Below are 27273 nucleotides of genomic sequence, written 5' to 3' on the forward strand. Positions count from 1 at the left end.
GAGCTGAAACTCGGAGAGGATGGGAAGGTGATTTCTAAACTCCTGCAGAGCCCTGCTGTCCAGGGATTCAGTGCACAGTGGAACAAGGACAAAGACGGGCCTGAGGCAGACCCAGCCCAGGGCACTTCCCCGGCACCGTCACGGAGTGCACTCACACCTGGGGCGAGGGTTACGTCAGACACAAGACGGAAAAGAAAATGGCTGGGTTCCTCCGGGAACCACACACCACCTGGACCGTCTGTCCAACCCGGCTGTCCAGCCTTTAGAACCACCACGTGCTTCTGATGGTTGAGAGAAGGAACAGAGAGCTCACAGCAGCGGATGAGGTTCGGCGAGTTACCTTCAAGCATCACCACCATGCAGACACCCATGCTCAGACCTCAAGGTGGGGAACGCTCCACCTGGGATGAAACTCACCCGTGGCCACGGCCCAGTAAACGTCCGATCCGCTCAGTAACTCACCACATGCTATGGGAGAATACGCCTGGGAGCCGGGCACCTGGAGCAGAATTCGGAACGGAGCAACCCGGGCGTTGGAATCCAGCACCGCGTCCAGGGCACCCACCAGGCGACCTTCAAGAGACAAGAGGACAACGCACGCGTGAGCACAGGCACAACAGCCAGCAGCCCACTGGGAAGGCGGGGCGGTAACTCCGAGCGCCAGCAGCCTCTTTTTTCGTTAAATTTCATTGAAGTATAGGTGGTTTATAATGTGTTGATTTATTCTGTACAGCAAAGTGATTCAGGTACATATATACACTTTTCTTTGTCATATTCTTTTCCATCATGGTTTATCACAAGATACTGAATACAGTTCCCTGTGCTATTCAGCAAGATTTTGTCCATTTTTTAAATTTATTTATTTTTAAATGGAGAATAACTGCTTTACAATGTTGTGTTGGTTTCTGCTGTACAACAACATGAATCAGCCATAAGTATACATATGTCCCCAACCTCGTGAGCCTCCCTCCCTCCAACCCAGCCCCCTTCCCACCCCTCTAGGTTGTCAGAGAGCACAGGCTGAGATCCCTGTGTTTTAGAGCAACTTCCCACTAGCTATCTATTACATATGGTAATGTATATTGTATGTCAAGGCTACTCTCTCAATTGGTCCTGCCCTCTCTTTCCCTCACTGTATCCACTCTACCTCACCTCTCTATTCCTGCCCTATCCATTCTACACATAGTTTCCATCTGCCAGCGCCAAACTCCTAATCCACGCCCTGCCCTCCCCTCGGCAACCACAAGTCTGCTCTCTATGTCTGCAAGATTGTTTTGAAGATACGTTCATTTGTATCCCATTTTAGATTCCATGTATAAGTGCCACCATATGATATTTCTTTCTCTTTCTGACTTACTTCATTCACTATGGTAATCTCTAGGTCATCCATGATGCTGCAAATGACATTATTTCATTTTTTTGGTGACTGAGGAATACTCCATTGTATATATGCACCACGTCTCCTTTATCCATTCAACTATTGATGGACACTTAGGTTGCTTTCATGTCTTGGCTATTGTAAACAGTCCAGATTAACCATATACAGTAGGACCTTGTTGTTTATCCATCCTATATGTAACAGCTGGCTTCTGCCAGCCTCGAACTCCCAGTCCACCCCTCCCCAGTCCACCCTCCCCTTCGGCAACCACAAGTCTGCTCTCCGTCTGTGAGTCTGTTTCACAGGCATGCTTGCTCATGTAGTAGTTTAGCTTCTACATACAAGTGCTATAATATTTGTCTTTCTCTGATTTACTCAATATGATAATCTCTAGGTCCATCCATGTTACTGAAAATGGCATCATTGCATTCTTTTTTATGACTGAGTACTATTCCCCTGTATATCTATACCACACAGAAGAAGTCTTTCTGTTTGGAAAGACCCAAGGCTCAGGAACTTTGCAATGGGCAGCAAGTTTTACGCCAACACAACCAACCTGGCCCCTTCACTTGGAAGAAGGTGTGAGGAGCAGCAGTTAAAAAGTGATGAGGGGACTTCTGGGTTCAGCTCTAACACTAGAATACTCCAAGATTCTCCTTTAGGAAACCATAGAAAGAAGAGCAACATAACCCTAAAGAAAGCAGAAGAAAATAATAAAAATTGAGCCAAAAAACCAAACATAATTCAAAACAGAAAAACAATAGCAAAAAAAATCAATAAAACCAAAATCTGATTCTTTGAAAAGATCAATAAAAGTGACAAGCCTCTAGCTAGGCTAAGGAAGGAAAAAGGAGAGAAGATACAAATTACCAATATTAGAAATGTTCCCTGAGATATTAAAAGGATGATAAAGGAATGTATGAACAATTCTATACTCACAAATTTGATAATTTACATGAGATGTACCCATTCCTTGAAAGACACAAATTATCAAAACTCACACAAAGAGAGCTAAATCATTTGAATAGATCTATATCTATTAAAGAAATTGATGAATCAATAGGAAGGAAGAAACAAAACTGCCTTTGTTCTCAGATGACATGCTTGATTTTACAGAAAAATCCCAAAGAATCAATAACCAAAAAAAAAAAAACTTAAGGAACTCATAAGCAAACAGAAAGGCTGTCAGACAGAGGGGTAAATGACCAGTGCTTTCCCAAATACCAGCAATGAACAACTGGAATTTGTCAAGAATATAAATACCATTGACAATAGCAAAAGATGTTCTTATCAGGCAGAAATCTAAATACACGTAGGATCTATGTGCAAAAAACTACAAAACTCTGATGAAAGGATTCAAAGAAGATCTAAACAAAAGGAAACATAATCCATGTTCTTGGGTTGAAAGATTCTGTAGTGTTAAGATGTCAAGTCATCCCAACCTGATCTATAGATTCAAGGCGACACAACGAAAATTTTGGCAAGCCATTTTGTAGATATTGATAAATTGATTAGAAAGTCTACTTGAAAAGACAAAGACCTATTACTACTAGTAGTAGTAGTAATACTACTACTACTGAAGAAGAACAAAGTTGGAGGACTCGTGCTATATAATTTCAATCCTAACTACTGTACCAAGCTAGAGTAATCAAGACAGAGTGGTATGGGCAATAAAATACACAAGTCAGTGGAACAGAATCAGACCTCACAAATGTATCCTACAAGTACAATTAACTGATTTGTGACAAAGGAGCAAAAGTAATTCAATGAAGGATAGTCTTTTCAACAAATGGTTCTGGAACAACTGGACATCCATATGAAAGAATACAAACCTAAGACACAGATCTTATACCTTTCAAAAATTAACTCAAAATGTATCACACACCAATTGCTGACAAGGATGCCGGCAACAGGAACTTATTCATTGCTGATGGGAATGCTTAGGGTAGTCACTTTGGAAGACACTCTGGTTGTTCTTGACGAGTTAAACATAGTCTTACCCCACAGGGCAATCACACTCTTAAGTATTCATCCAACTGTTTTTGAAAATTCACGCCCACACAAAAACCTGCACACAAATACTTACAGAAGTTGTATGCATAATTGACCCAAACTGGAAACAACCAAGATGTCCTTCAACAGGTGAACGGATAATCAAACTGTGGTACATAATTCAATGGAGTATTTTTCAGTGATGAAAAGAAGCAAATTACCAAGCCTTGAAAAGAAAGAGACCTTAAATCCATATTGCTAAGTGAACGAAGCCCTCCTAAAAAGGCTATATTCTGCACGATTCTAATTATTCTAGGGGAAAAAAAAGGGAAATATAGCAAGGGTAGAAAAACCAGTGATTACCAAGAAGGGGCTGAATGAGTCAAATGTGGGGGAATCTTAGGGTGAAACCATTCTGCATGATACTCTAATTGTATATACATGACACTGTGCCTTTGTCAAAATCCACAGATGTTTCCAGCATAAAGAGTGAACTTTCATGTTTGCAAATTTTGAAAAAAATTCATTTAGGAAGGTCCAGGGGTTCCTAAGTGAATGTAGAATATGACCAAAAAAAAAAAATCTAATTGTATTACAAATGTATGAAATGAGAGTGAAGGGTATACAGGAAAAGGGTTTGACTTAAGTAACTGTGGAAATGAACAGAGTCTTTAGGAAGAAAGGTCAAAGAAACATGCTTAAGTACTGTACTCCAGAGAGTCCACTGCTAACAATTCTGATACATTTCTGGAATCCTAGAAACCAACAATCAAAAAAAAGAGGATGATGGAAGGTGACAGCCAGGTTCCTAACTGGAGTGGGAGTTTACAGGTAAGCAAGGCAAAGAGGCAAGAAATACAGTAATTAAGACTTCCTTGGTGGTCCAGCGGTTAAGAATCCACCTGCCAATGCAGGGGCCACGGGTTTGATCCTTGGTCTGGGAAGATCCCATCTGCACGAGGCAGCTAAGCCCGTGCACTGAGAGACTGAGCTCCAAAATGAGAGACGTCGCCACAAGTGAGAAGCCCACACGCTTCAACGAAGAGAGGAGCTCCTGCTCTCCACTAGAGAAAGCCCACATGCAGCGATGAAGACCCACCGCAGCCCAAGTAAAGTAAAAAGACAGTACTTAGACTCAAACACACTGGTATGAATGACGTTTAGTTTACCACAGATACAAATGGCTACATACAGAAACAGTGATGTGTGTATACACAGAGGTAGTACATTCGATCTCCTTGCTCTGTTAGCAGAAAGGACCCAGACGCCAGGAGCACACCCAGCACCCAGGTCTTGGTTTCTACCAACCTCCAATAAAAGGAACTGGGACACTTTGGGAAAATGGCTGATTCTAGATCTGCAGCAGGAAATACATAAGATGATCCTGGAGCACCTTGTAGTGGCTGAAAAGTAAGCAAGTGCTCAAAAAAAGAAAGAAAGAAAAAGTCCCACGGGACAGGAAGTGGAGGCAGTAACTATTCAGTGGGAGAAACTTGGCAAGCAATACCTTGGCCAGGTGATAAAGGTCAGTGTGGGTCATAACCCTCTGACAGGATGCAATAAGAACAGCATTTTACCCCATTTCTCCTCCCAAACACCCTTAACTTAACCCCATTCTAGTCATGAGAAAAACTTCAGACAAATTCCAATTAAGGAACATTCTACAGAATGTCTGACCAATATACTCCTCAAAACTGTCAAGAGCAAAACAAGCGGAAGTGTGAGAAGCTGTTACAACCCAAGTGACAAGTAAATGTATCCGCGGGCAGAAAAAAGACCAGAGAAAACTAAAGAAAAGATGGACTTCGGTAAAAATCATCACGTTCGTTTTCTACTGCTTCTGCGCCAAGTTACCACATAATAGCTTAAAACAAAAAAACTTACTGGAACTTCCCTGGCAGTCCAGTGGCTAAGACTTCGCCTTCCAACGCAGGGGGTATGGGTTTGATCCCTGGTCGGGAGCTAGGATCCCACATGTCTCAGGGCCAAAAAACCAAAACAGAAAACAGAAGCAATACTGTAACAAACTAAGTAAAGACTTTAAACATGATCTCCTCTCTTACAGTTCTGTACCTCAGAGGTCTAATGCTGATCTGAGCGGAAATCAAGGTGTCAATAGGTGTCTTCTTTCTAGGGGCTCTAGCTGAGAATTCATTTGCCTGCCTTGTCCAGCTTTCAGAAGCCACTCACTTTACTTGGCTCATGGCCCCGCCTCTATATTCAAAGCCAGAAACACCGGGACAAGTTCCCCACACTGCCATCTCCCTGGGTCTCTTTTCAGAGTCTTTTAAGAGCCCTTGTGATAACACTGCGCCTACCTGGACAATCTCTCTAGTCTGAGGTCCACTGATGAGCAACCTCAATCCTACCCGTGCTCTTAATCCCTCTTTTGCCATGTGACCTGATGGCAGGTTCCAATCATTATTCTGCAGATCACAGTAACTAATCAGTATCAGTTGGTTAACTGCAACTAAACACACCATACTGACATGTCAATAACAGCAGACATTGCACGGGGGGTGTATAAGAACTCCATCTACTATCTTCTCAATTTTTCTCTAAACCTAAAACTCGTCTAAAAATAAAGTTTATTAAAAAGAAAAGGACATAGAGAGGTGGGAGGTGGGAGGGAGGTTCAAAAGGGAGGGGACATACGTATACCTAGAAAAGGAAATGGCAACCCACTCCAGTATTCTTGCCTGGAGAATTCCATGGACAGAGGAGCCTGGCGGGCTATATACAGTACACAGGGTTGCAAGAGCTGGACATGACTTAGTGACTAAACCACCACGGCTGATTCATCTTGATGTATGGCAGAAACCAACACAATATTGTAAAGCAATTATCCAATTAAAAATTGCTTTTTAATTTTTAAAAAAGAAAAGGGGAGCCAACCCAGTCAGTGTCCACCTGCAGACAAGTACAGGGGTGACCCCTCTGTCTGTGCAAATGCAAACACTCCTGCAAGAACCTCCAAGAGCAGCAGGAGCGATGAGTGGGGAAGGGGAATAAGCCAGAGCACTCGGGGGTGGAGCCCACCAAAGCACAAAAGCGAAATAGGAGACGAGAGGCCAAGACCACAGAGAAGAAGCAAAGCCAGGAGGAAGGGCAGCGAGAGAGGAAAACCAAAGTGAGACACGAACTCAGGAAGAGAAAATCATCCTTCAATTTCTGTTGTTTACAGAGGTGAACCAGAAGAAATTAGCATGGCAAAGAAATCCTTCAAGGTTATTTTTTAAAAATGGTAATATGTCTGCAAATTTCAAGTGCACCCAAGACAAAAACATGTACACCTATACACCTAAATAAACCAAACATTCAGAAAAACACTCAGGCACAGCTCCTAACGGCAGGGTACACTGTCCTACTTACTCTGACCTTCTATAAAGAAGCTGAAGATAACTCCCGTGGATGTCTTTTAGGACAGCGATCTCTGACCTTTCTGGCACCAGGGACTGGTTCTGTGGAAGACAATTCTCCACGGGAGGGTGCAAGGTACGGTTTCAGGATGATTCAAGTGCATTACTTCCGTGTGCACTTCATTTCTATTGTTATTGCATCAGCTCCACCTCAGATCATCAGGCATTAGATCCTGGAGGCTGGGGACCCCTGCTTCAAAGGTGCGTGTGTGCTCAGTCTTATCCGACGCTCTGCGACCCCATGGACTGTTGCCCACCAGACTCCTCGGTCCATGGATTCTCCAGGCAAGAATAGAGAAGTTGTCATTTCTTTCTCCAGGGGATCCCCCTGATCCAGGGATCGAACCCACATCCCCTGGATCTCCTTGCGTTGGGAGGCAGACTCTTTACCACTGAGCCACCTGGCAGCCCATTAGCAATATTTATTAGCGAGGCTTAGGCTCATTAAGAGGAGAGCATGGCAACCCACTCCTGTATTCTAGCCTGGAGAATTCCCATGGAGAGGAACAAGTTCCCCCCAACAAAAGCAGGGCAGTGCTTGGGGGTTTTCTGGGTTCCCTGTTTCCCAGGCAGTCCCATATGCTCGTCTGGAGCTCCAGGGAAACCCTCCTGGTGTCCCGTGAGTGCAACACTCCTATTTTTAACCAATCAGAATAACAACTCAGGCTGAGATAGCTGTAGAGTGACAAGTTTTATAATTAGGGCCCAAAGAGGGACGGGGGAAAAATTTGCCACCAAGCGAGAAAGCTGCTATTCTTTCCTCCTGGCTGGATTCCACGCACGTGGATGCAACCAAGTATAAGATGAAACCACAGCCTCTGACCTGGGAAAAGAAAGGATGCCTGGAGAAGGCTTCCCATGGCCTCCTGGCTCTGTAACCTCTATGCTGGCCCAGGGGCTTACCGCTGGCCGCAGTGACAAAGTTCTGCGCTCTGAGCAGTAAGAGCTGCTGCTGCTGCTGAGTCACTTCAGTCATGTCCGACTCTGTGCGACCCCAGAGACGGCAGCCCACCAGGCTCCCCCGTCCCTGGGATTCTCCAGGCAAGAACACTGGAGTGGGTTGCCATTTCCTTCTCCGATGCATGAAAGTGAAAAGTGAAAGTGAAGTCGCTCAGTCGTGTCTGACTCTTAGCGATCCCGTGGACTGCAGCCCACCAGGCTCCTCCGTCCATGGGATTTTCCAGGCAAGAGTACTGGAGTGGGGTGCCATTGCCTTCTCCATTACATATGTATAATATAGTACAAATATTTTTCTAACCTTTAATTTCCCAAGCATGTTCATTCACATCTGATTGACTGATAGTACGTAATATTCTTTTGCAACAGGTCAGTCAGCACATCTGTGTTATCCCAGTTATACAAAAACAGATACAAAATGGTGTTGGGACTTCCTTGCCTGAAATTACTAAGCATGTGTGCATATATTTTTAAAATCTCTTTATTTCCACTCTGCCCCTTTGGCTGAACTTAATACAATATCTGCCCTTCTCTTGTAAGAGCACCAGAGTGTAATAAACCCATTTTGAAAAACAGCAACACCCATCCCCCATGAAAAGCATTTTAATGAAAGTCAGAAAACCAGAAAGCCTAAAGTCCTTTTTTCTCCTCCTGCACTAATGAAAGCAGATCCTCCTGGTGGCTTAACAGTATACCTGAGGGATTTACCTAGTAGTCCAAAGATTAGGAATCCACCTTCCAATGCAGAGGACTCGGGTTCAATCCCCGGTCAGAGAACTAAGATCCCACAAGCCCCAGGGCAACGAAGCCTGCCCACCGCAGCTACTGAGCCCATGTGCCACAACTAGAGAAACTGTTCACTGCAACCAAAGATTCCACACAAGACAACAATGATCTGATGCAGTCAATAAATTACTTACTTACTTTAAAAAAAGGCGGGGGGCAGGGGGAGACTTCCCGGGTAGTCCAGTGGCTAAGACTCCGAGCTCCCAAGGCAGGGGGCCGGGGTTCACTCCCTGGTGGAGGAACTAGATCCCACATGTCACAGCTGTGAGCTTGCATGCCACAACTAAGGCCCTAAGCGACCCCACAACACACACTTCCACCTCTCCAGCAGACAAGCTTCAAGGTCACAGGACGTTCACGGGGCACCAGCTCAGCACTCTAACCCCCCATCAGGAGACCAATCTGGGCTACATCTCTGTCTTCATGTCAGGGCTGTCTGGTTTGGCTGTTGTCCCTGTTTTGGAAACTGGGGTGGGGAAAGCAAATGAAGAACCAGAATAAAGGGGAAAACTCTTAGTTTTGAAAAATGACAAATAACCATAAAGGATTACAGGAAGTTCTTCCGGCCTGTGCTGTGCTTAATCGCTCAGTTGTGTCCGACTCTTTGCTACCCCATGGATGGTAGCCCACCAGGCTTCTCTGTCCATGGGGATTCTCCAGGCAAAAATACTAGAGTGGGTTGCCATGCCCTCCTCCTGGGAACATTCCCAACTCAGGGATCAAACCCAGGTCTCTTACATGGCAGGCGGATTCTTTTACCATCTGAGCCACCAGGGAAGCCCAAGAATACTGCAGTGGTAGCCAGCCTATCCCTTCTCCAGGGGATCTTCCTGACCCAGGAATCAAACTGGGATCTCCTGCACTATGGGCAGATTCTTTACCAGCTGAGCTACCGAGGAAGTCCAAGGTTTTCTCTCCTGACTGTCAAAGAGGGAAGATGAAAGTTGGGGTATTTGCATTCTCAACATGAGGATGTTGAGAGTTCCCCTCTTTGAAGTAAAATTCATAACCCAAAATACTCAATTTCAATTTTTTTTACAAAGCATTTTATAGAAGTCGATATCTCTTATCATGTGGTTCCCTTAGGAGTCCACACATTTCCAGTAAACCCAGGAGTTGCTGGTGCTGTTTCCAGAGAATGCAGCAGCTCGATGGGCAAGGCCACAGGGTAACCATGACAGTCCAGGAGGAGGGCTTCAAGGCCATCACAAGGGAGGGATTCCAGAGTCAGCTGTTGAAAACAGGGCAGGCAGCCAGCAGGCCCTCACCTGCACACCACGTCCCCGATACATGGGAGCAAGGCAGGCCACACAAGGACCCCCGGCATCTCAGGAAGCCAAAAAGCAACAGTGTCCAGACAGTGGCTCTGTTCAGCTGCGGGAGTCACCGCGCCAGACCAGCTGCCCTGCTCATGTTCATGCTGGAATTAAAAGGAGATTTTTTTTTTGTCTTCACTCCAAAACTGTGAAAATTCTTTATTGGGTACAGGCTTTCAGCTTTCCAAGATGCAAAGAACTCTGGCATTGGGTAGTAGTAATGACTGTCTAACATGAATATACTTAATACCTACTGAACTGGACACTTAAAAACAGTTAAGATGGCCAATTTTATGTTGCGTGTTTTATACCACAACTGTCTTAAACTATGAAAATGTTAATGGTCAGAAATTTCCGCAGCTGGCTTCCTAAAGTAAGTATAGAAACTTTTCCTAACCCCACCCCCCAACTGACAAATCCCAAACACATTTGAACATAACTGTCCACCCCGCTGAACCCTGACATGTTCTCCTAGCCACTCCATAAATAATCCTTGGATGGGAACCAAGCTGTCTGCTTTGGCTCAAACTTAATGTACGGATCCTGCCATCATGAACCTCTAAGCAGGGTGATGTAATGCTCAAAATACGTGACAGCAAGAATCCTGCTCTGAAACGCCACCATGACAGCCAGTTCCAGCGCAGGGACTGCCCTGCCTTACAGACACGTGTTGCTGTGGGTACGATGAAACGCTCTTCTGAAAACTTCCCAGCATTTCCATCTACCTGGCCATCCGTTTACCTGGTCTTTCGGCATGGCAGTTATGCACAGCGATTAGAATTAAGTTCTTTTAGAAAAGGGATGATTCAAGGGTATGAAATGAAAGGGCAAAAGACACCAGGAAAGAAGGAAAAACAAGACTCAGCAAAGGTGGGACTTCCCTGGTGTCCAGTGGCTAATACCCCATGCTTCCAATGCAGCGGGCCTGAACTCGATCCCAGGTCAGGAAACTATACCCCGCGTGCTACAACGAAAGAGCCTGCATGCTGCAACTAAGACCCAGCACAGCCAAATGGATAAATTAATAATAATAATAATAAAAGACTCAACAAAGAGCTTGGCTTTAAGATCTGATACAGTTGTCAAGCGAAACACCAGCCGTGAGGGCATCTGGGGTGCCCAGGAAAGGCCTGTTGCCCGCCTCCACGGCCAGACCAGCACAGTCCAGGGGCACCCAGAACTCCTCCCTGGACACTGACTCTGAAATGAAAGTCTATGAAATGGGACCCCATTGTTCCAGGACTGCCCACTCACCCGCCTGATGGGTCCATCCGTGTGCTAATCTGCCCTTCCCATGTAGCTTGCCTCTTTCTAGAAACCTGTCACCCTTTTTTTTAACATACAGAAAGCTGTACATAATTAACATATGCAACAATGTTTTGAAGATAAATGTACACCCACGAAACCATCACCACAATCTATGCCACAAACATGTCCAACATGAGTTCCCTCTCCGCCTTTTACTGGGTCAGCCAAAAAGTTCCATTGGGGTTCTTTCCATAAGATGTTATGGGAAAACCCAAACGAACCTTTTGGCCAACCCAATATTAATATGTATATACATATAATGGGGTAAGAACATTTAACATAAGATCTACCCTCTTGACAAATGTTTAAGTATACAGATTGTTAACTATAGGCATTTGATGCTGTATGGTAGGCCTCTAGGACCTATTCACCTTGTATAACTGAAACTTTGTGCCCTTTGACTAATATCTGCTCATTTTCCCCTCCCCCAGGACCTGGCAACCACCATCCCACTCTCTCCTCCTGGGAGTGTGACGATTTCAGATTCATTACCTACATCGTGTGTGGCTTGAGTCCTTCTGCGACTGGCTTTTATCACTTAGCGTAATGTCCTCAAGGTTTACTGATGTTGTTGGAAATGGCAGAATTCCCTCTTTTAAGGCTCTGTCACCCATTTCAATCCCAAACCTTCCCTCCTAATATTTCCTAATCCATGAAGATTCCCTAACCCATGAAGAGTGGACCATCTCTAGTCCACTGAAGCCTAGAAAAACAAATAACAAAATTACATCATTCGACTGTGTTGCAATCAAATGTAACAGCAGCAGCCGTATTCCCTTGCCAGTTTCTGCTACTTCAAAACAACCAAATCCTCTGGCAAAACGTTTTTGATCTCTCTAATCTGTGGAGAAACTATCTGCCTTGGGTCAATTATTTTAATAGCCTGATACATGTGGTGCCTGTAGACTGTGACAGGAGACTTTCCATTTGAGACAGAGTAATTTATCACTTTTGATGACCCATGTTTAACAAACCCAACAGGACCCCCAAAATCACATGCAGGGAACCAGTTACAAAGAACAGCGTTTCCAAAAATCTTTTCCCCTCAAAATAAGACCCAGTCTCAGTTTGTCCTCCTAAAGCTATCCCATGTTTTTTGGTTTTGATTTTCTTGATTATAAAATGAACACATTTTTTGCTGTAGAAATTTGGGGAAATTCATAAAAGCACAAAGAAAAAAATTAAACTTATCTCACATCTTGCCACATGACAATAACCCCTGGTCTGTGCTCCTGGTGTTTTTTCTTAACCAATTACAAATTTAGACTATTAAGCTCTCACACTGGGGGTGGTGAGGCTTGCAAGTTAAACAAGACTGAACATGAAACACAAAGAAGTCTCCTTTTGTGCTCAGAGACAGTTGCAGAAAGGCTGGTAAACTTGCTCAACAAGACTCCTAGGCGGTGCACAAACCAGCCGACCAGCCGAATCTAATCACAAGTGCAGCCCGCTGCCCACCAGCTCCTTGGAGCTGTTACAGCCACAATCCAACCTGCAAACCACACTTTTGCTTAATGGCCTTGTACATCACTGAAGGCAGGAAGTGGAGCTTGGAGGCAGTGAAGGAGCACAGAGAAATAAATAAGACCAAGCAATAGTGCCTCCTTGGCAAAATGGAAATCAATAGAAGAGTCAAAAGGGTCAGCCGGGCAAGACAGTTCCATCGGCTCAAGTTCAAAGCGAAAGACAGTACCCGGTGGATTCCAGCCCCTCACGTGGAAAGTCAGCCCCCAACCCCCACCCCTGGGGAGCCTGTAAAACTCCTTTAAAAGGGATGAGCCCGCCTGTTTCATCAGGCTTATCAATGCAGCCGCTCCTGTGCAATTTTTAAAACACACTTTCACTGAACACCTACTACATGCCAGTATCGTCTACGCTTACAAACTCCAGCCAGTAAGGCCACGGTGGGTTCCATCCAGCTTGGAAGTGAAGGCTGCAGATGTATGGACCCAAAGACGTCAAGCTTTGCATGTCAGTATTCCGCACAAACGTTTTACAAAAACCCTTACAACCTTCGCAAAAAAGGCCTTACTTACTTCTCACTTTCATTTAGACGCTTCTGTCCTGGATCATAACACACTCTTTTCAGGATCAAATTATACCTAATTTGCTACAACTAAGTACTGAATGTTTACAACCCACGAACCGCTCTTACTGTCAAGAGCCTCTTTACAGGGAGACAAAGGGTGGGCCAGGGAGCCTGCATCAGCCCCGACACCTGGTGCACCTGCCCCTCAGCCTCCCCTTAAGCAGCAGCTGCTCGATGAACCCTCGGGACAAGACGAGATCAAAGGTGTGGTTCCTTGAGCTTGTTTAGGGGCCACCGTCCCCCAGACGCCACAAGGAGCTGAAGTTGTGTTCACTGTGGACTCTGATCTCGCAACGCGGTCACTCAAAGCCGGCCATCTGTCACTCCCTTTCAGAGCCTCATTAGGCTATCAACAGTTGTTGGATTCTCTTACAGAACTCCCCTAATCTTATCTGGGGCTAAGGCAGAACATAAGTGTTTCAGTAACTAAATTTATCCCAGAGACTAAGCCGGTTTTCTTGTTTTCTGTTTTGTTTTGTGGTTAGAGGAAAGCCACGTGCAAGCCTTTCATACATATACAGACCGTTGCTGTTGTTCAGTCACTAACTCATGTCCAGCTCTTCGCAACCCCATGAGGTAGCCCACCAGGGTACTGTCAATTGGATTCTCCAGGCAAGAATACTGGAGTGGGTTGCCATTTTCTTCTCCAGGGGTCTTCCCAACCCAAGAATCGAACCTCCTGTATCTCCTGCATTGCAGGTGGATTCTTTACCACTGAGATTCAGATTAATGAACTCAAGAAAAGCAGAAAACAGGTGGAGAGAGCAGGGCAAGCTGGAGGGTGAGGAGAACACGCTCCCTCCCCAAGGAAGTGAGGAAGTGGGTTTATTCCATGGCCTGTAGTCAGCCTTCCCCTCGTTGTTCAGTTGCTCAGTTGTATCCGGCTCTTTCTGACCCCACGGACTGTAGCATGCCAGGCTTCCCTGTCCTTCACTATCTCCTGGAGCTTGCTCAAACTCATGTCCATTAAGTCAATTATGCCATCCAACCATCTCATCCTGTCACCCCCTTCTCTTCCTGCCCTCAATCTTTCCCACCATCAGGGTCTTTTTCAATGAGTAGGCTCTTTGCATCAGGTGACCAAAGTACTGAAGCTTCAGCAGCAGTCCTTCCAGTGAATATTCAGGGTTGATTTCCTTTAGGATTGACTGGTGTGATCTCCTTGCTGGCCAAGGGATTTTCAAGAGTCTTCTCCAGCACCACAGTTCGAAAGCATCAATTCTTAGGTGCTCAGCCTTCTTTATGGTCCAACTCTCACATCTGTACATGACTACTGGAAAAACCATAGCTAAACTATGACAAACTTAGACAGTATATTAAAAAACAAACATCACTTTGCCAACGAAGTTCCGTACAGTCAAAGCTATGGTTTTTTCAGCCTTCCCCAAGAGTGACATTACCGCAGAACTGGTCTGTAGCCAACATTTTGGGTCCTCGGAAAGTCATGGGTTGGTCAGCCATGTGCGGATCATGAGAGGGTCCGTGGCAGAAAACAGGAAGAAAGGAGGAGATGGTAAGACAGTGGCCTGCCCTGCCTTTAAAGCCATCACACATCCTAGGAACACAGGTCTCCTCACCCACCTTTAGAAAATCTTTCTCTCTGGACTCACACTGCACATCTGACCACATCCACTGGCAGAGAACCTGTGGGAAATGCAAACATGGATCCAGGAATCAGAAAAATCCAATTAAAATTTAACAAGATGAAATGGGGGAGCCTTAGCAGCAGCAGCGATTGACTTCCTCAGACTCACGGACGCCTCTTTATTTCAGGGAGTTTTCCACTGGGAATTCTGATCTTGAACTCTTCCTGTTGAAAGCCTGCTGTTTGCCAAAGTCACTGCAGCCCGCAAGATGCTGGGTCCCTGCGACAAGCCAGTACAGGGCACTTGCTGGCAAAACGCAGTGACATTCACTCTGCAGACACATGCCTGGTGGCCACCATGGAACCAGGCCACCTCACAAACTGACCCTTCCACCATGGGCCCTCTGGTGCTGTAGAAACGGCTCCGCAGTAGGAACCGGGTTAGGTCCTTATCATATAAGGCTGATGACACAGAAGGATCCCAAGGGACAAGCAACTTTCAGCAGGGTGTTGGTTAGCCAAGCTCTAAAAAGCTCTCTTTGTACCATTTAAGAGAATGTTAAGCTGTTCATGAGGATGGGAATGGAAATAAAAACAAACATACGAAAGTCCCCATGCAACCCCACAACCACATCAACAAATCAAGCTAACTTCTTGTTTCTGAGTCTCCTTCTGGTAAATGGGTGGTTTCTTCTTTCACCCAGAAACGGGAGGGCAAGAAAGTGTGAGCTCAGTACTCAGAGCTGGGTCACGGGCCCAGCTGTTGTGTGGTTGTCGTGTCCGACTCTTTGCAGCCCCGTGGACTGCAGCCCGCCAGGCTCCTCTGTCCATGGGATTTTCCAGGCAAGAATACTAGATAGGGTTGTCATTTCTTTCCCCAGGGTATCTTCCCCACCCAGGGATCGAACCTACATCTCCTGCACTGGCATGCAAATTCTTTAACCACTGAGCCACCTGGGAAGCCCAATGTCTCCAATGCCCTGAGAAAGCCCAGAAGACCAATGAACTTCATTCCACAGGAAGCCCCAGAGAACCCTCAGTCAGGCCAAACCAGGGAAGTCATACGTTGTTCTGGATTTGCAAAGTCCTGGGTTCAAATCCCATCACTTCATGGCAAATAGATGGGGAAATAGTGGAAACAGTGGCAGATTTTATTTTGGGGGGCTCCAAAATCACTGCAGATGGTGATTGCAGCCATGAAATTAAAAGACACCTACTCCTTGGAAGGAAGTTATGACCAACCTAGATAGCATATTGAAAAGCAGAGACATTACTTTGCCAACAAAGGTCTGTCTAGTCAAAGCTATGGTTTTCCCAGTAGTCATGTATGGATGTGAGAGTTGGACTATAAAGAAAGCTGAGTGCTGAAGAATTGATGCTTTTGAACTGTGGTGTTGGAGAAGACTCTTGAGAGTCCCTTGGACTGCAAGGAGATCCAACCAGTCCATCCTAAAAGAGATCAGTCCTGGGTGTTCACTGGAAGGACTGATGTTGAAGCTGAAACTCCAATACTTTGGCCACCTGATACGGAGAGCTGACTCATTTGAAAAGACCCTGATGCTGGGAAAGATTGAGGGCAGGAGGAGAAGGGGATGACAGAGGATGAGATGGCTGAATGGCATCACCGACTCAATGGACATGAGTTTGAGTGAACTCTGGGAGTTGGTGATGGACAGGGAGGCATGGCAGGCTGCAGTCCATGGGGTCGCAAAGAGTCGGACACGACTGAGTGACTGAACTGGGTTCAAATCCTGACTCTGTCCTCGAATAGCTGTATGACTTAGTTCCCTGTCCGCTGAGGTCTGCATGGACCTCAAATGGAGCACCTACACAACACACCTGCCACAGGCTGAACTGTGTATGCCCCCCAAAGATGCTGAAGTCCTACTCCCCAGTACCCTAGGGTGTGACCTTATTAAAATAGGGTCACTGCATGTGCAATGATTAGTTATGATGAGGCCATCCTGGTACAGAGTAGGTTCCCCAACCTAGCCTGACGGGTGTCCGTGAGAAGATGGCCACGTGAAGACAGACATACAAGGAGAACACCTCAGGACGGTGAAGGCAGAGACTGGAGCAATACAGCTGCAAGGAAGCCCCAGAGGTTTCCAGCCACCATGGGAAGCAAGGAAGAAGCAAGAAAGGATTCCCCCGCAGGTGTCGGGAAGCTGGCCCGCTAACTTCTTCATCTTGGACTTCCAGATCCCAGAACTACTGTTCTTTTAAGCAACTTGGTTTGCGAGTCTTTGTTACAACAGCCCTAGGAAACATACACACTGCCAACTCGGGGGGCTTCCTGGCAGCCCCTGCCCACCTGCACGGAGAATGAGGCAGCCCCAAATGTGCCAAGACAGGGCCTCCGCCACCCCCCACGACACACGGACCATCACATCCAACCATCTCTCTGAACCCAAAATGGATTTCACAGCCAACCTTTACTGACTAGTGGTTAACATTTATTTCACCCACCGCCCTGACTTATCAATAATCTAAGTCCAGCAAAAGGCAAACTCATGGGAGGGGATGCCCATGCATTTCAAAGTGCACGGCAGTTGTTAGAGAGCAAAATGTTCCTTTTTAGCCTTTAGAAGAGTGAACTCCAGGCTTCCCTGGTGGTTCAGTGGTAAAGAATCCGCCTGCCAATGCAGGAGACACAGGTTTGGTCCCTGATCCAGGAAGATCCTGCAAGCCTTGGAGCAGCTAAGCCTGTGCGCCACAGTTACTGAGCCTGTGCGCTAGAACCTGGGAGCCCCAACAAGAGATGTTACCACAATGAGAAACCCACACACCACAAGGAAGAGTAGCCTCTGCTTCCAGCAAATAGAGAAAAGCGCGTGCAGCTTCAAAGACCCAGCACAGCCATAAATAAATAAAATCATATTTAAAAAAAAAAAAAGAGTGAGCTCCTTGGAATGTCTCTGGAAGGAGGAGGGGGTTGAGAACCAGGCTCCTGATCAACGTCAACACCAGGCTCATTTGCTGAAGTTCCTGAAACAGCCAACATCATGCTCAACGATTCTCACAGGTCACACGCAGTGAGGACTGGGCCGGCCTCAGTGGGGGAAGGAAGGCCGGGCCCTCCCTGCCTCCCCAGGAGCAGCCAGGGACTTGAGCCCTCCTGGGCCAGGGTGGGCCCGGCCTCAGCACTCCCAAGTCTCCCCAGGGGCCTCCCAATGCCGGGAGTGGAGAACTACTGGCGCTGGTGTTTTCCAGCCTCTGGTCCAAGCCCCGCCCCTCGGCAGAACCCGCGGGTCCCGTTGGGGCTTCACATGGTCCCAGGTGACAGGGGAGCCGGGAAGGGGGCAAGCAGAGCACTCGAGTGGCAGGTTACTGCCCATCGGTCACCTGGTGGTGCCTGCTTCCCGGCCAGCCTCCAAAGGCACATGATCCCCTCCCTCCAAGCCCTCTTCTCCCGAACCTGGCTTCAGTAAGGACCCCCTTTCATCTCCTGTCGCTCCCAATCTTTGGTTTCAATGCAGAGTCATGAGGCTGGAAGCCTCCAGCAATGCCTGCACCCTTGCCCCCAAGTCTGGGGTGACTGGTCCAGGGGGCTGCCTGGGCCCCGACACTGTGACAAGCTCCCCCGAGAGCCTGCCGTGCAGAGAAGACAGATCTGCCAGTCAAGGACCTTCTCTTTCTCTCTGAGGCTCCTGACTCTGTTTGCCTGGAGCTGTTACTTCCCTCCTAGGGTTACTTTCATCTCCAAAGTTACCAAAATGCAGGACACGCCTGCCACCCGCTTTCTTCTCTGTCCATCCCGCCCCGCCTCCACCCCAGCGATTCTCCTATAGGTGTCCTGAAAAGACACTGGCTGTTTCCTTGGACTCATCACTCATTCCATTCAAGCCTTGGTTTTCTTATCTATAAAATAAGGACGAGAGTCCCTCTCTCTAGTCACGGGAAGGTGACACACAGATGTCCCTCCTCCAGGAAACAGGCCGAATACTTCATGTGAGCTGGTGTGAAACCCGGGCCCCCGGCTGCCCTCAGCCTCCCCCGTGTCTTCATGCAGGGGTCCTCATTGCACAGGAGGGCATCTGTCTCCTGCCAGAGCCAACACCACGGTCAGGGGCTGAGGTGAGGAAGGAGCAGGGCAGCCAGCAGCAGGGAAGCTCCATCATCTGAGAGTTCGCTCCTCAGACCAGGACAGGGGTAACAGGAAAACCCACCTGCACAGGCCGAGGGTCACCCTGGCCAGCTGTCCTGCATGTCTCAGGAGGAGCCAGGGTTATTCCACTGGTTCTCCATCGTGCCTGGGCACTGGGGCCACCTGTGCTCAGTCTCTGAGTCTCACCTGACTCTTAGTGACCCTACAGACTGAGCCCACCAGGCTCCTCTGTCCATGGGATTTTCTAGGCAGCAATACTGGAGTGGGTTGCCATGCCCTCCGCCAGGGCATCTTCCGGACCCAGGGATTGAAGCTGAGTCTCCTGCATTGGCAGGTGGATTCTTTACCACTAGTCCCACCTAGGAAGCCCAGGGTTACCTGGAGAGCTTTCAAAACCCTAAGCCAGAGATGCAAGGAATCAGCGGCATGGCCTGGGATGGGGGCCACTGGAAGTGCTCCAGGATCCCGAAGCACTGGTTCTATCCTGTTTGAATAATTAAGCAGCAGTCTTCATTATATGATGGAGTCGCCCACCAAAGTCTCCCTAAGAGGACATGAAGTACAGGAGAGGATAAACTAACCCACAAGGGCCAAGACATGGGAACAAACTAAGCATGTATCAACAGATGATGGATAAAGAAAGATGGGGGGGAAGGGGGCGGGGGATACAGACCCAGACACACGATGGAATATGATCCAAAGAAGGAAATCCTGTCATTTGCAACATGGATGGATCTTGAGGGCATTATGCTGAGATAAGTCAGAGGAAGATAAATATTGTATGATCTCACTTACATCTGCAAAAGCCAAACTCATAAAAACAGAGAGTAGAATGCAGGTTACCAGGGGCTGGGGGTGTGGAGAACTGGGGAGATGCTGTTTAAGCGTACAGACTTGTCACTAGTAGATAAAAAAAGTCCTGGAGATCTACCTCACCGCACAGCAATTATAGTCGACAGTCCTGTGTTACAGACGTCAAAGCTTCTAAAAGACTAGATCTTCATTGTTCTCACCACGAAAAAAGAAATGATCATTGTGCGAAGTGACAGAGGCGTCAGTCAAGACCACGCGGTGATCACACTGCAACATATAAATGTGTCAAATCAACATAAGTTGTAAACCTTAAACTTACAGCACATTACATGTCGATTATATCCCAATAAAAAAAGACAAAGAATAAACCAAGCCACACACAGGAGGAAACCACCTGTCAGCCTCCTTTGCTAAAATAACTGAACACAAAATCACAGGAGGCCCAGGCAAGATGCAAACAGACTTCAGGGTCAGGCTGGATGAGAAACAAAGTCCCAGGAAGCAGTGGGTGGACCCAAGGGCGTGATGGGCAGCTGGTCCACATGTGACTCTGGTAAGAGTTTGCTCACAGCCACCCACCAGGGAGTGGGCTCAGGGCACACAGCCTTGGAAAGAAGGCATTCAGAGGGCGTGTGCACACACATACACAATCACGGGCCTGGAGAACTTGTAATGGGGCAGTGAGGCCTTCAAACTTAGAAAGTGAAAGAGTTAGTCGCTCAGTCACATCTGACTCTTCGCAACCCCACAGACTGTCAGGTTCCCTCTGTCCATGGGATTCTCCAGGCAAGAATCCTGGAGTGGGTTACCATTTCCTCCTCCAGGGATTTTCCTGACCCAGGGATTGAACCCAGGTCTCCTGCATTGCAGGCAGATTCTTTACCATCTGAGCCACCAGGGAAGCCCTAAAGCTTAGAAGCTAAATCCGTATTATTAGAGTTAAACGTCAGCAAGCCACTGAGGATTTTGTTTTGTTTAAACTTCTTGGCCCTTTTGAAATTCAGCAGCCCAGAAATATTGAACCGTATTCTGGCCTTTAGAATATCGTTATCGGCCTTGCGTATTTGAACACAAGTTACTTCAGTCTTATCCCCAACACCCCCCAACTGTGGACACAGTCACAAGTGTCATCAGCTAGCACACATCAGACAAAGAGCATAGGATGGGGACTGCGATGAACCTGTCCCTCTCGTTACCTCTGTTTAAGGCTCACTACACTACAGGTTAGATAGCATCACCGACTCAGTGGAGGTGCATTTGAGCAAACTCCAGGGGAGAGAGTGGAGGACAGGGGAGGCCTGGCATGCTGCAGTCCATGGGACCACAAAGAGCATACAACTCAGCACCTGAACCACCACCCCTCTAACGGTAGGTGTGGTTTTATCCCCAAGGCTCCGAGTGGTTATGCAGTTGGTACAAAGTCACACACCTGGGATGTGCAACCAGGGAGGTCATCCCCCGACCAGCCCTACCCACAGTGCCCAGGCAGGCAGCCTGGGATTCTCTGTGGACCCACTCATGTTCCAGCTCGGAGCGCAGTGCAGCAACACGGGCCCTGGTGCCAGGAGTCTACGAGCTGGAAGACAGACCCTTGGCAGGAGTGAGGCATCTGCCCTGGCACAGCCCCGGGCCGGTCACTTCACCAGAGGAAGGAAGGCGTCCTCAGGAAACTTCTGCATGCAGAGCCCGGGCCATCACAGAGGTCCTGAACCCAGGGAGAGTCCCGGGGCGCGTTGCCTGCACTCCCGGATCGAGGGCAGCCCGTGCACAGCACCTACCACTGACAGGTCTGCCGGGCCAGGAGGACTCGGGCTGAACCTCTGTAGCCGAGCCAGGAACTTGACTCTTAACCAACCAAGCAAACCTGCCAATCTTGAGTTCTCCCCGCACGAGTGAATTTCACATCCCACCAGAAATAACAGAAAATAGGAACAGTGTCCGGACAAGATGTAATGTTTCTGACAGGACCACAAACAAAACTGAGCTCTCTGATGCCTAGGGACTTCTCGACATTGTCCGGGAACCTCTCCGCCAAGGAGATGATTGACAGGCTGCACCACGCGCACTTTACAAAGCGACACTCAGCACTGCTCCCGTCCTAACAGATGGAGACGAGCGTTCTAGCAGACAGGCGGTAGGTGCGCTGAGGACCACCCAACAGGAACTGGGGCCCACACCCATCAACATGTACGTGTTTCCTGAGCACGGGACCTTAGTCAGACCAAACAGGCTCTGCAACCACCCTCTGCTGGAGTGCTGCTGGTGAGAGAGAAGAATAGGCTAGGGTTTGCTTTCTAACTGGAGGGCCATGTGAGTCATTGTTTTAACAGGTTGGTACAATCTAATACTGAACTACAAAGAAGGCTGCGGCGCTGAAGAACTGATGCTTCTGGACTGCGGTGTTGGAGAAGACTCTTGAAAGTCCCTTGGACTGCAAGGAGATCAAACTAGTTCATCCTAAAGGAAATCAACCTTGAATATTCATTGGAAGGACTGTTGCTGAAGCTGAAGCTCCAATATTTTGGCCACCTGATGCGAAGATCCAACTCATTGGAAAAGACCCTGATGCTGTGAAAGATTGAGGGCAGGAGAAGGGGGGAAACAGAGGATGAGACAATTGGATGGCATCACTGACTCAATGGACATGAATCTGAGCAAACTCCAGGAGATGGTGGAGGACAGAGAAGCCAGGCATGCTGCAGTCCATGGGGTCGCAAAGAGTTGGACACGACTTAGCAACAAGAACAACCTAATACTAAGTGTCAAGGAAAGCTGAGATGTGAGCAGGGATACGGGCTACCTCTCCAGTGCAAGTTCCTCATCCAAACCACAAGGGTCTCACCAAGTCACAGGCAGGCTTGAGCTACGGCTCAAGAATGTTCTTAACACTGATGCTGACCTGAGGCCACTATGTAGGGGTCCCCAGGAAGCCTGGGTGGGGGAAGAGGGGGGCATGTTGGGGCATACACAGGAGGTAGGTGCCAATGTAGGACCCAGGTGAGAGGCTGTGAATCATACACAAACACACAAAATACATGTGTGGCACATTTTCCAATGCTGTTATTCCATTAAGTGAGAAATAAGATATAAAATTGCAAAAACAGTGTGAAAAGTGAGAGAGAAAGTCGCTCAGTTGTGTCCGACTCTTTGCAACCCCATGGTTTATACAGTCAATTGAATTCTCCAGGCCAGAATACTGGAGTGGGTAACCTTTCCCTTCTCCAGGGGATCTTTCAGACCCAGGAATCCAACCAGGGTCTCCTGAATTGCAGGCGGATTCTTTACCAACTGAGCCACTAGGGAAGCCCTAAACAGTATGAACTTGACCATATAAACAAAATTCACAGATAAAGCTTCAAAATCAATACAGTACGGTTAACTGTGGTTTTCAGGGCTTTTTCCTCTTTTTTCAATTTTCCACCATTAGCACTGACTTATAAGATCATGGGAGAAAGCATCCCTACAACAAGTGTTTCTAATGCTTTCGGTTTTCTAACTTAAAGAACTAAAAAATGATGGGAAATGGCCTTTTCAACACTTCTCTATTGGGACTTCCCTGGCTGTCCAGTACTTAAGATTTCGCATTTCCAATGCAAGGGGTGCGGATTTAATCTCTGGTTGGGAGCTAAGATCCTACCTGCCTCAACGACCAAAAATCAAAACATAAACAGATGCAATATTGTAACAAGTTCAATAAAGAGTTAAAAAAAAAAAACTACTACTTTATTGAGGAAGTTTTCCTTCCAAGGATAGCCAGAACTTGTAATAATAGCACAATCACTGATGGAAGCAAGACAAACTTCCAGACCAGTCAAGATGCTAACTGCTCAAGGCTTTAAAATCAGTATTTAAAATAATGCCCCCAAATTTCGAAGCTGGGTCCTCCTGTGTTTTCTGCCCATGTGCTGTCACACCAGCCTGCCACAAGTCCTTCCCAGAGGGGCCAAACACTGCTCAGTGTGTAACCAGGGTTTTGCTACAGCCAGGAATGTATACATACCGGTATGGTGGCATTTGTCAGGAAAAAACACCAGGCCAAGCAGGTCGTGTGGAGAAAGCAATGGCACCCCACTCCAGTACAGTTGCCTAGAAAATCCCATGGACAGAAGAGCCTGGTAGGCTGCAGTCCATGGGGTCGCAAAGAGTCGGACACGACTGAAGCGACTTAGCAGCAGCAGCAGCAAGCAGGTCATGCAGCAATGTGACCTAGGTAGGTGACCTACAGCTGCAAATAAAAGGTGATGGGAGGTCTGGGGGAGAATGGATACATGTACATGTATGGCTGAGTCCCTCTGCTGTTCACCTGAAACTGTAACACTGTTAAATGGTAATTGGCTATGCTGTACTGTGCTTAGTCACTCAGCTGAGTCTGACTCTTTGCGACCCCATGGACTGCAACCTGCCAGGTTCCTCTGTCCATGGGATTGTCCAGGCAAGAATACTGAGTGGGTTGCCATTCTCTCCTCCAGGAATCGAACCCAGGTCTCCCGCATTGCAGATGGATTCTTTACTGTCTGAGTCACCAGGAAAGCACAAGAATACTGTAGTGGGTAGACTATCCCTTCTCCAGGGGATCGTCCCAACCCAGGAATCAAATTGGGGTCTCCTTCATTGCAGCCGGATTTTTTTTTACCAGCTGAGCTACCAGGGAAGCCCATTAATCAGCTATACCCAATACAAAATAAAAAGTTTAAAGTTTGGGAAAAAAATAAATATCAGGTGATTGGGGGACTTCCCTGCAGGTCCAATGGTTAGGACTCCTTGCTTCCTCGGGTTCAATCCCTGGTCAAGGAACTAAGATCTCACAAGCCCCCCGCCTCAAAACAAAAAGTGAGGGGCACAGTAGAATGTCAGGGCAGCACCTGTACCCACCAAAATACACAAGGTCAAGGCCTTGCTGCTAAGTCATTTCAGTCGTGTCCAACTCTGTGCGACCCCATGTCTGGCAACCCACCAGGTTCCCCCATCCCTGGGATTCTCCAGGCAAGAACACTGGAGTGGGTTGCCATTTCCTTCTCCAATGCATGAAAGTGAAAAGGCCTTGGGAAGCCATAAAACAGGGCAGGAGAGTCAGAGACTGACGGAAGGTAAAAGGGCACACAAGCCAATGGTATGTGACCGCAGAGCAGGGATCGGCTGTCCCAGAGGCTGACAAGGTCAGCTACATTCCAGATGAACCCAAAGTCCCCAGAGACCAGATGAATCCAGAGACCAGCGGGGGTCTCTCCAGCGAGCTCTGAAGCAGTGCACAGCCTGCTGTGTTATGCACCACAGTCTCAACCTGTCCTGTAACTATCTGTGAAAGCTCTGTGGTTTGGAGCTCCTTGTAGAACAGGTTTTCATGCTGTGATTCTTTTTTTTTTTTTTAGATTTTTTTAAATTGATACGGACCATTTTTAAAGTCTTTATTGAATTTGTTACAATACTGCTTCTGTTGTTTTTTTATATCCTAGCATTTTGGTCATGAGGCATATGGGATCTTAGTTCCTGACTTGGGATCAAACTCATAGCTCCTGCATTGAAGGGGAAGTCTTAAGCACTGGGCCACCAGGGAAGCCCCTCATGCTGTATGTCTAACTGCTATTCCTAAAAGACAGCAGGTCACCCTTCCCTAGGACTCACACTGTCCCTGCTATTGCTCTACCTTATAAAAGAGAGGACTGTTCATTGGCTCAACAGACAGGTGGTTGTTTAGATTTGGCCAGGTGTGCACGGAGTAAGCCCTGAAGCATTAAGCCCTCCCCAAGCCAGAGAACACCTGCTTCCCACAGCCAAGGCCCCCCTCCTTCTAGAACCTGACAAGTGCTCCTTCAGAAGCTGCCAGGAACAGCAGGAGGGAGGCAAGGGAGCATTCACTGTAAAGCAATCGCCAACAAGGAAGACAATTCACACCCTTTCCCTTTCTTATTTTTGGCTGCACTGGGTCTCTGAGGCTGTGCACAGGTGTCCTCTAGGTGCAGCGAGTGGAGGCTAACTTGTTGCGGTGCGCTGCTTCTCACTGCAGCGGCGTCTTTGGTTGTAGAACAGGGGCTCCAGGGCACGTGGGCTCAGCAGTTGTGGTGCACGGGCCTAGTTGCCCCGTGGCACATGGCATCTTTCCAGACTAGGGATCAAACCCATGTTCCCTGCATTGGCAGGCAGATTCTTAACCAATGAACCACTGGGGAAGCCCACCCTCTCCCTTTCTTTACACACATTTTTAAAAGTATTTGCATCATTACCTAAACACAGCATTTATTTTTTTATGAATTTTTTTTATTTTTTTAATTACAAAAGTATGATAATACATTTACAGGAGACTTGGAAAATACAGAATAAAGTTAAATATATAAATAACAGCATTTAAGTGCTGCGTATCTAGGGCTCAGTGGTAAAGAATCCACCTGCCAAGCAATAGACGCAGGTTGGGTTCCTGGGTCACGAAGATCCCCTAGAGAAGGAAATGGGTACCCACTCCAGTATTCTTGCCTGGGAAATCCCATGGGCAGAGCAGCCTGGAGGGTCCATGGGGTCGCAGAGTCGGACAATGACTTAGCAACTAAACAACATCTAAGGAAAGTTCATTTGCTGTTTCAAGTCTCTATGAGAAATACTTTCAAATTTCCCAAGAATAATTTCAAGAGAGTTATATAAGGGTTGTTTACAGGCTAACTGAGGTTAAAAACAATCACATTTCTACTCCCCAAATCCAAAAATACAATAGAAAACAACTCCTCGAATTTAGCAGGAAATTCGTATTAATTCAACATACATTCAGTTGGCACAAGCAAATGAATAGGTTTGGCAAGGGTTTTATGTAACCGGTGGAGAAGAGGTAAGCTCAGGTTATTCGCCAAGAGAACTCACCAAACGCAAGACTGAATTTGAGGCCCAGCCTCAAAGGTTTTGCCCAAACTTCTTGAGTACAAGCATGTACCTTTTTTGGTACACCAGCCCAGACCTACCAGCTGCCAGAAGTACTCGCAGATTATTACTTAGGAATATGGTGGGGGTGGGGGAAAATCCTACAATCAGAGCATCATGAAGGGCTGGGTAGGCAAGAATCTTCTTCCAAGCCCTTGAAGAAGGGGCTTCCCTGGTGGTCCAGTGGCTAAGACTCCGAGCGCCCAATACAGGGGGCCCAGGTTCCATCCCTGGTCAGGGAACTAGATTCCATATGCTGCAACTGAGAGTTTGCATGTCACAATTGAAAAGAAAAAAAAAAAAAAGCCCCTAGAGACGTGGTAGGACTTCCCTACAGAGGCAGACAGACAAATACGCCTCACCAAATAGGCTCTAGAGCACAGATTCAGAGCCCCTGCCTCAAATGCCTTAGAACTAAGCTCCTCAACCTGCAAACCATCTCACAGACAAACAAGATCACCGAGGAACAGGTTCATGACATTTGTGTGCGAATTCATTTCCTCTGAGCAAATGATATTTTTATGCCTGTTTAAAAACAAGCAGTCTCCCATGACAGATGCATTCATCATCCAAACAATTCAGAGGCCTTCCGGCCACTCCTCGGACCAGCATCTCTTCC

At 47.2% G+C, this 27273-nt stretch overlaps 1 protein-coding gene across 5 annotated transcripts in view; it reads right to left on the reverse strand.

The window, feature by feature from the left end:
- The window catches only part of TBC1D8 (TBC1 domain family member 8), a 141296-nt gene that overhangs the window by 90944 nt on the left and 23079 nt on the right, over positions 1 to 27273 (reverse strand). For 2 of the 5 annotated variants that reach the window (XM_070798300.1, XM_019969803.2), the window contains exon 2: positions 418 to 573. The exons of 1 other annotated variant lie outside the window; for it this stretch is intronic. In XM_070798300.1, the coding sequence (XP_070654401.1) occupies positions 418 to 573 (156 nt within the window). The remainder of the gene's footprint in view (positions 1 to 417; positions 574 to 27273) is intronic. 2 more of the 5 variants (XM_070798301.1, XM_019969804.2) reach the window with 1 other exon arrangement.

Source organism: Bos indicus, chromosome 11 (assembly GCF_029378745.1).
Source record: "Bos indicus isolate NIAB-ARS_2022 breed Sahiwal x Tharparkar chromosome 11, NIAB-ARS_B.indTharparkar_mat_pri_1.0, whole genome shotgun sequence".
NCBI classification, from domain to species: domain Eukaryota; kingdom Metazoa; phylum Chordata; class Mammalia; order Artiodactyla; family Bovidae; genus Bos; species Bos indicus.